Raw genomic sequence first — 9,772 nt, 5'->3', positions numbered from 1 at the left:
TGAAGAATATAAATGTAGAGGACAGAATTAATATTAATAAACTGAGAGACAGATCATAGGAAATAACCCCAAATTAAGCCACACAAAGCACACAGAAGAAAATAATTTTTGAAAAGGAGTGTAGGGCAGTGCCTGTGGCTCAAGGAGTATGGCACTGGCCCCATATACTGAGGGTGGCGGGTTCAAACCCAGCCCCTGCCAAACTCCAACAAAAATATAGCTGGGCGTTGTGGCAGGCACCTGTAGTCCCAGCTATTCAGGAGGCTGAGGCAAGAGAATTGCCTAAGCCCAGGAGTTGGAGGTGGTGTGATGTGTGATGCCACAGCACTCTACCCAGGGCGACAGCTTGAGGCTCTTGTCTAAAAAAAAAAAAAAAAAAAAAAAAGTCGGTGGCGCCTGTAGTTCGGTGTAGGGCGCTGGTCCCATGTACCCGAGTGTGGCGGGTTCGAACCCGCCCCGACCAAACTGCAACAACAACAACAACAAAAATAGCCGGGCGTTGTGGTGGGCACCTGCAGTCCCAGCTCCTGGGAAGGCTAAGGCAAGAGGATCGCTTGAGTCCAAGAGTCTGAGGTTGCTGTGAGCTGTAACGCTACAGCACTCTATCCAGGGCAATAGAGTGAGACTCTGTCTCCAAAAAAAAAAAAAAAATCCTCTATCTTTATATCTGTATCTACACCAGAGTGCGCAGTAGGCGCACTCTTCAGCCAGCATTATAGTTTAAAAGAGCAGGAAGCAGATTCTGTCAACTGCTTCAGAGGCTGTGAGTAAGGGGCTGCAGCGAAGGTCAGGCAGGTGCACTGACACGCCCCGGTGAGTGTGGGGGGACGCACTGAGTCTCAGGGGCCACGCGAGGCCCAGGCGCTAGAGGTAAATGGTGGCAGGAACCCGAGAGTGGTGAGAGATAGAGGGCAGTGCAGGAAGAGAGGGCGGGAAGGGACGGAGCCAGCCCCGGCTCAGCGGAATCCGGGATTTGTGGAGCGAAGGGTCGCGGATTGGCCGCCGTGGAGAGCGCCTCTAAACACAAGGCGCCCTCTAGCGTCCCCAGACCTGCCCGCGGCGGTCCCTGAAGCCCCACCCAGCTCCGCGCGCAGTGCAGGCGCCGGGTTCCCTTTTGTCGCGCGGCCCTATAGTTCCGGCTGCGGCGCGCGAGCGGAAGGTTGATGAGGACGGACCGTGGCCGCCGCAATGGGCGCAGGGTGAGTGGGAGAGGCCGGGGCCTGGGCGGGTGAAGGGTGAAGTACAACGCAGGGTCCGCTCTTGGTCTTCCCAACGGGCTCTGCTCTTGTCGTCCCCTAGCTGGGACTCGGTGTCTTCAGCTCCACGTAAAGCGCAGGATTTTGCTCCCTGCCTTAGCCTCCGGGTCTCCTCTTCCCCTGAGAGACTTCCAGTTCCGAAAATGGTTTTGACTGATTTTTAAGGTAAAAATACATCCTCCTGACGCGATCCAAATGTGGGAATTCTGTCTTTCCAGGCTGGACGTTTCGACATGAAATTGTATGTGGGCAGTCCGGTGGGACTCAGCAGAGCAGGGGGAGTCGGGCTGGCAGGAAAGCCGGAGAGGAGGTGAGGCCCTCAGCTTGGACGGGGCTGGGCGGGGGCGGCGCCTGGAGATTCAGGTGGAGTCGCCCTTGGAGAACACAGCTGCTGAGACTCCATTCATTATGAGTGACTTAACTATCACCTCCTGGGGAGAAGGAAAATGTGTACTGACTGAGACGTGGCCCTAAGGCCAAATCCGGTGGCCGGTGTCTGTTCTCAGGAGCACCCTGTTCTTGAGAGAGACCACTGGTTGAAGCGTCGTGTGAACATAGTGCGTCCTGGAAAGGGCTAGGGCTGGGGCACCGCTTCGACCCAAGTGAGGAATAGCGTTCTCACAAAATTGCTAGACTGCGATGGGCAGGGATGTTCTTTCTTTTCTTTTCTTTTCTTTTCTTTTCCATATCTCTCTCGGATGTGTTTGCTTTCCTTTCCTTCCTCCCTTCTTTCCCTTTCTTTTTTCTTTTTGAGACAGAGTCTCACTTTGTCACCCTTGGTAGAGTGTCATAGCGACACAGCTCACAGCAACCTCAAACTCTTGGGCTCAAGCGATCCTCTCGCCTCAGCCTCCCCAGGAGCAGGGACTACAGGCGCCCGGCTATTTTTTAGAGACGCGCAGCTATTTTTAGAGAGGCTCAGGTTGGTTTCCAACCTGTGAGTTCAGGCAATCCGCGGCCTCCCAGAGTGCTAGGATTACAGTCGTGAGCCCCGTGCCTGGCCCTCTTTCCTTTTCTTTCTTGACTTTTTTTTTTTTTTTTTTTTTTTGCAGTTTTGAACCTGCCACCTCCAGGCATATGGGGCCCGCGGCCACAGGCGCCATCCTTCTTTCTTGACTTTTTAATAGAGGGGAAAAAGAACGGTGACTGAGGGATTTTTTTTCTTCATCAACCCTAGACTGCTTGAGGGAACCATCCCTCAGTAACATTGTTTCCTCTTTTACTCCCATGCTTACAAACTGAGTACTAAATTGTTTTCCTAGGACTTTGCCACTGTTAAGGAGGTGCATTTGGGACTAGACACAAATGCATCAGTCAGGAAAAAGGGCTTGCTCCGGAGGTCAGACACCCCAAGACTGCCAGCTGTGGTCACAACAGATTTCATGGGCCTAAAGTGCTTTCTTGTACTTGATCTGAGCCTTTGTTAACTGTTTCCCCTTTTCCTAACAGGTGAGGGCAGTCTTCCTCACCATCCCTGACTCAGAAAAAGCATAAAGGCCACTACCTATGAATGCCACTACCAGGCATGAACTGGATTAACTCTGTATCTGGCGAGAGGTGTAAGAGTCCCCCACATCTCTGCTGGATGAAGAGGAAATGTGTTTCTAGTGTCCCCATTTAAAACTTAATCATATATTTTGTTAAGAAATTAATGTAGCCGGGCACGGTGGCTCACGCCTATAATCCCAGCACTTAGGAGGCCAAGGTGGATGGATTGCCTGAGCTCACAGGTTGGAGACCAGCCTGAGCCAGAGCAGGCCTCTTGCTGAGGCAAGAGAATTGCTTAAGCTCAGGAGTTTGAGGTTGCTGTGAGCTATGACAGCACAGCACTCTACTAAGGGTGACAAAGTGAAAAATAAATAAAAATTAATGTACCAGGTGATTAGAGGTAGTTCATTAGTTCTTATCAAATATTGATAAAGAGTACCTGTTGCACACCAGTTACTATGATAAGTTCTAAGGAGACATTTGTGGGCAACATCTGACATCATCCCTGCCCTTTGTGAACTCCTGGTCCACTGTGGTGTAGCTGAACTAATATTGTACAGGACTACACTTTTTAACACAGCTGAGACTAGAAAGGATATAAAAAAGACTGAGTAGACAAAATAGTACCAAGTTGACACACCTAATCTCATGCATTTTACTCTAGAACAGTGGTTCTCAACCTTCCTAATGCCTCCATGTGTTTTCATTGTTAGAAAGGGGTCGTGACCCACAGGTTGGGAACTGCTGCTCTAGAAGAAACCCACAGGCTTATAGAGCCTGGTAACTTTGACTTTGTTTACAAATTTTAACAAACTTGTTTACCTGGTTTTCTAGCCCACAGCAACCAAGAAGCAGTGAATCAGATAAAGGGAGAATGATTACAGAGGATCACTAAGAAAAGTGGCCTGTAAGGTAATGGTCTAACAATTATAAAAAATAGGTACCAACACAGAGCACAAGACCCTCAATCCTTTGAGTATAAGGTAGCATTTTCATGTACTGTGTTCTTATACTTGTTCCATGGGACCTTAACACTAATTATATAGAGAAGGGATAAATGGGAATAACAAGGTTAGCAAATTAAACTAGATTCTTTGCTGTAGAATTTCTCAGATTTTTTAATAGACTCAAACTCATTTATTTTGAGGCATCCCTCCATAACAGTGTTCTGCAGCATATACTTGGAAAAATGTTAGTATAAAGTGAAACATGAGGGTAGTGGTGTGCTGAGCATATTTAGAGTGGTAATGCAAAGTCATCATGAGAGGGTGAATTATGTTTAGTATAATCTGTTTAGTGAGACATAGAAGACGGATACACATTTTAATTGTTTTCTATTAAAATGGTTAAACATTTTGGAATAATGTCTTTCTATACTCTAAGGAGTCTGGAAAAGTAGTTTTTGCTCTGGTTTAACTTTATTGCTGTTGGATACACAAGCCATTAACTATGTTTGAAATGTACTTCATGCTATTGTGTAGTAAAAAGGGTTTTCCTACTTTAGTCCCTAACCCCAATTTTTTCTTGAGATGGTCTCACTCTCTTAACCCCAACGTAATATACTAGCCACAATTTATAGTATTGTTTCCATGAACCAATATGATAGTGCGTTCCCAACAGCCTATTTACAAATGGAATTTTATTTTATTTTATTTCTTCATTTATTTTTTATTTTTTTATTTTTTTTTGCAGTTTTTGGCTGGGGCTGGTTTTGAACCCACCTCCTCCAGCATATGGGGCCAGCGCCCTACTCCTTTGAGCCACAGGCGCTGCCCTTTATTTTATTTTATTTATTTTTTGAGACAAAGTCTCACCATGTTGCCCTTGATAGAGTCCCATGGTGTCACAACTCACAGCAACCTCAAACTCTTGGGCTTGGCTCGGCGCCTGTGGCTCAGGTGGCTAAGGCACCAGCCACATACACCTAAGGTGGCGGGTTCAAATCCAGCCCAGTCCCACCAGAAACAACAATGACAGCAACCAAAAAAAAAATAGCTGGGCATTGTGGTAGGCGCCTGTGGTCCCAGCTACTTGGGAGGCTGAGGCAGGAGACTCGCTTGAGCCCAGGAGTTGGAGGTTGCTGTGAGCTGTGATGCCATGGCACTCTACCCAGGGGGATAGCTTGAAGCTCTCTCTCAAAAAAAAAAAAAAAGAACTCTTGGGCTTAAGCGATTCTCTTGCCTCAGCCTCATAAGGAGCTGGGAGTACAGGTGCCCTCCACAACACCTGGCTGTTTTTTGCTTGTAGTTGTTATTGTTGTTTGGCAGGCCCAGGCTGGGTTCAAACCCTCCAGCTCCAGTGTATGTGGCTGGCGCCATAACCACTGTGCTACAGGGGCCAAGCCCTTACAAATGGGCTTTTATTTTTTTTATTTTATTATTTTTGTTTTTTTGAGATAGAGCCTGAAGCTACCCCCCGGGTAGAGTGCTATGGCATCACAGCTCACAGCAACCTCCAACTCCTAGGCTCAAGCGAGTCTCCTGCCTCCGCCTCCCAAGCAGCTGGGACCACAGGCGCCCGCCACAATGCCCAGCCATCTCTTAGTTGCAGCCCGGCCATCTCTTGGTTGCAGCTGTCATCGTTGTCCGGCAGGCCCAGGCTGGATTCGAACTCGCCACCCTAGGTGCATGTGGCTGGCGCCCCAGCCAGTTGAGCCACAGGCGCCAAGCCACAAAAGGACTTTTAAATATCACACATTTGTAGTTGGGCACTGTATTAAAACAAGTGGTCCAGCCACTGTTAAATGTTTTGAAGTGAATTCCAAAACAAAATTAGTGAGCATTAAATTTTTAACTTGTTTATATCCACCTAGAGTCTTCCCTAACTGTATATATGCACTATAATTTTTATGAAGTTGTAAGTATATACATACACTCTTGTGAAGTGCTTTTCTGAGTCATTAATGACTTATATAAATATTTCTGATATCTGCCTATGTTATGTATAGCTATGTGATATTTCATTGTGTCAGTAGTCTACAGTTTGCTGAATAACAGAGTAGCAGCAAACTGTCCTCGTGACAGGTCTGTATATCTGAGCACAGAAATGTTTTCTTCATGCTAATTCTCAATCCATAATTTTGAAATCCCCTTTGTTTCCTCCATTTCTTTATTTTGACTTTTCTACTCAGTTTTATGAGATAATTCCAGTTTCATACATATTCTTAAATTTTGTCATTTTCCTTCACAGTTAAAGCACCATTGATCAGTTTACATATAATGCCTACTGAGGCTAACAATTTGTTGCTTTTGTTATGCTTAATGATTTCCAGCTTTGTCTAATTTGAATTATGACTTTACTAGCCCTTTCATTTTTATATTTTACATTCATTTTAATAAAACAAGGGCACCAGGCATCAAACTAATCACTGGCACTAATATTGCTGTATTAGATAGTGATGGTACCAAAAAAGAATGTTTGGTTATCAGGTAGCACCGTCGTATGACAACTAGAAATGTTCTTCAATAAATTGTTGGAAAGGTGATGTAGGAATGTTTATGAAATTGTGTAAAGGTTGAATGTTTAAAAGTTAAGGGGTACGGGAATTTGCTATTAAGAGCAGTCCTCACAGTACACTCAGCTTCTCACTTTCCTCTTAACTGAATTCTCTACAGATTTGCTATCACTGCAATTTAAATGGGGTTTGCATCCCCTCATTTCTGGTAAATTGGTTAAAATTATGGTGAAAAATGTTTTTTTCCCTCCCTGACATGTAAGAGCTTATTTTTTTTTCTACAGCATTTCTCTGTTTATAGCTGGCTGCCTGTTTGCTTTGTGAGTGAGAACACTGGGATCATTTTCATCATGCCAACAGTGGTGGTAATGGATGTATCTCTTTCCATGACTCGACCTGTGTCTATCGAGGGGTCTGAAGAATACCAGCGTAAGCACCTAGCAGCCCATGGTTTGACAATGCTGTTTGAGCACATGGCCACAAATTACAAGCTTGAATTTACAGCCCTGGTAGTTTTTTCATCACTTTGGGAGTTGATGGTCCCCTTCACAAGAGATTATAATACCTTACAGGTATGAAAAAGGATAAATTATTGTATGTACAGGGCCCAGATTTATTGGGAGAAAAAACAGTGCTATAATATTGCACAGAATTTTTAGAACTCAGAATTATTTAACATTAAGTCTATGGGTACTTAATATGTGTAGCTGTAAAACAAGGATTTACAACCAGTAGGACTTACATCTTTCTTTGGGAGAGATTTGTGTTAAAGGTGTGACTTGCTGCCTTAGTTTCTTGGTTTTCTGGAATGCTTTGTGGAAAGAGGCAAGCATCTCAGGATGCAGTGCTGCATTATTCAGGGTCTTTAGGATCAATACTTTACTTTTTTCTGCTTTCCCATAAAACTTGAGGAAAGGAAAAATAGCCCTTATGAAAGCCCTTATTCTAGAATAATTGGAAATGATATTTCCTCTCCAACAAATAGCTTTGACTTATAGATACCAATAAATTACACTTTTTAAACCTCAATTGACAGATGTTATCTTCCAAAGGCATTTCCTGTGTTCTACCAGAGAATTTACTTCTGATAACATCTCTAAATCATAGTATTTGCAACAGTGCCTAGCACAGTGCCTTGCTCATATTGAGTAGTCAGAGGTGTTTGTGGAATTGAACTAAATAGTTTATTAATTATTAGATAATTTAGAAGTCTAGGATCAATGTAGTTTTAATTTGGGGGGAGATAGTTTTGCTCTCTTGCCTAGGCTGGAGTGTAGTGGCTTGATCATAGCTCACTGAAGCCTCAAACTCCTAGGCTCAAGTGATCCTCCAGAGTAGCCAGGACTACAGGTGCATGCCACCATGCCCAGCTAATTTAAAATAAATTTTTTTGTATGTAGAGATGGGGTTTTTCTGTGTTGCCCAGGCTGCGCTCAAACTTTCTGATGTTCACCACTTCTGAAATTTAGAGAATTGCTATATAAAGAGTGAGGAGTCATGCTTAGACCAGAAGCCCTGAAGTCAGATTGCCTGGATACAAATCCAGGCTTTGCCACCCCTAGTCATGAGATCTGGGAAAGTTACTTAATCTTTCTATACCCTGGTTTATTTATTTAAAAATCAGATTAATAATCTAGACCATGGCTCGGCGCCTATGGCTCAACCAGCTAATGTGCTAGCTATATACACCTGAGCTGGCGGGTTCAAATCCAGCCTGGACCCGCCAAACAACAATGACAGCTGCAACCAAAAAATAGTCTGGCATTGTGGTGGGCGCCTATAGTCCCAGCTACTTGGGAGGTGGTGGCAGGAGAATCGCTTGAGCCCAGGAGTTGGAGGTTACTGTGAGCTGTGATGCCACGGTTCTCTACCCAAGGCGACAGCTTGAGGCTCTGTCTCAAAAAAATAAAAAATAAAAATAATCTAGACCGTGTAGTGTTATTGTGTTGATTAAATACACATAAAGTGCCTAGAATGGAGTGTAGGATATATTTAGTATTTAATAAATTTTGTTACTATTTTTGTGATGTGTTTAAAGTTCATTTCAACTGTTTTCTTTCAAAGGTCTACTTACAAAGACACAAACATGGTGGACTGTTCACTCTCACCGGATAAGAAGCTTTTTTAATGTTTTATAGTTGAAGAAGTCTATTTTACCAGTTTTTCTTAAAGAATCTATACTTTGAGGCTCTCAGATACATAGTGCCCCATTTGTAACATTTGTACTTTGAACAGTTTATGTTGTTTTCTAATAACAAATTAAAACTAAAAAATAACAAATGATTTTATCTTTTATTCAATAAGGAAGCACTAAGTAATATGGATGATTATGACAAAACCTGCTTGGAGTCTGCATTAGTTGGTGTTTGCAATATCGTTCAGCAAGAGTGGGGTGGTGCAATTCCTTGCCAGGTAATAATCAGTTCTTTTTCATTGCCACAAGTTAAGAACATTAGTCACTGAGGAACTTCAGTTTTCTTCAGGCCATGTCAGCATGTGTTGTAATTTCCACAAACGGAAAGCATTCTTGAAGTAAATTGACTTATTGCAAACTGTACTGTTTGTATAAAACACAAAGGGCTCACAGTGAAATTTTAGAAGTGCATTTCCTGGAAGGGGGGATTATAATTTTGAGTGATAGAATTGTCAGTATCAGTACCATGTAGTCCATCTTGATTATCTCAGTGTAGCCTTTATCCAGCAAACTTGTAACCATCTCAACTAAATGAATTGTCTAAAAAGTGAGGAGTATAAATATTATAAAATCTGTTGCTCTTAGAGTTCACGGTAGGTCCACATTAGCATCAAATTGGAGCAGAGTAGTAACAGAAAAAGAATATTGAAAGTTTCCTATATACAGTACAGTCCTTTGAGAAGTGGTAGCATATTTCGAAGGAGAAAACAGAAACATTGCTAAAAGGAAAATGGTAGTCTACAACAGGAGTAAACAAACTTGTGTGTGTTTTAGGCTTTGTAGGTATCTGTGGCAACTACTAAAGCTCTTCTGTTACAGCATGACAGCAGCTATTGATAATAAGCATTAGGTCAGATTTGGGGCATAATTTGCCAGCCAGTGATGTATGACTTTTTATTTTTGTTTATTTATTTATTTGAGACAGAATCTCAAGCTGTCGCCCTGTATAGAGTATCGTGGCATCACAGCTCATAGCAACCTCCAACTCATGCTCAAGCGATCCTCTTGCCTCAGTTTTTCTATGTTTAGTAGAGATGGGGTCTCCCTTTTGCTCAGATTGGTCTAGAACCTGTGAGCTCAAACAATCCACCCACCTCAGCCTCCCAGAGTGCTAGGATTACAGGCGTGAGCCACCTCACCCAGCCAGTATAGCATCGAACACAGGATAACTCAGTAGTGTCGGTGGCATCACTAATATTTATTTTTAAATTAAAAATAAAATTATACACTTGTAATCTCAGCTACTTGGGAGGTTGAAGAAAATCGCTTAAACACAAGAGTTGGGCTCGGCGCCTATAGCTCAACCGGCTAAGGCGCCAGCCACGTACACCTAAGGTGGCAGGTTCAAATCCCCAGCCTGGACCCGCCAAACAACAATGA

The 9,772-nt window shown here is 43.5% G+C and overlaps 1 protein-coding gene across 3 annotated transcripts in view; it reads left to right on the top strand.

Annotated features, from left to right (window-relative positions):
- The first annotated feature begins 1,094 nt into the window (after nucleotides 1-1,094).
- Nucleotides 1,095-9,772, top strand: part of INTS14 (integrator complex subunit 14) — a 30,755-nt gene continuing 22,077 nt past the window's right edge. Inside the window, exons 1-5 of one of the 3 annotated variants that reach the window (XM_023510129.1) lie at nucleotides 1,095-1,199; nucleotides 1,475-1,566; nucleotides 3,586-3,656; nucleotides 6,483-6,770; nucleotides 8,503-8,610. In XM_023510129.1, the coding sequence (XP_023365897.1) occupies nucleotides 6,549-6,770; nucleotides 8,503-8,610 (330 nt within the window). In that variant the 5' untranslated portion in view covers nucleotides 1,095-1,199; nucleotides 1,475-1,566; nucleotides 3,586-3,656; nucleotides 6,483-6,548. Of the gene's footprint in view, nucleotides 1,200-1,368; nucleotides 1,422-1,474; nucleotides 1,567-3,578; nucleotides 3,657-6,482; nucleotides 6,771-8,502; nucleotides 8,611-9,772 lie in introns of those variants that run through there. The other 2 variants (XM_023510128.1, XM_012801904.2) reach the window with 2 other exon arrangements.

This window comes from Otolemur garnettii, unplaced genomic scaffold (assembly GCF_000181295.1).
Source record: "Otolemur garnettii isolate 467f Iridium unplaced genomic scaffold, OtoGar3 scaffold00011, whole genome shotgun sequence".
Classification (NCBI taxonomy): Eukaryota; Metazoa; Chordata; class Mammalia; order Primates; family Galagidae; genus Otolemur; species Otolemur garnettii.
This window is presented reverse-complemented; position numbering and strand designations above follow the sequence as displayed.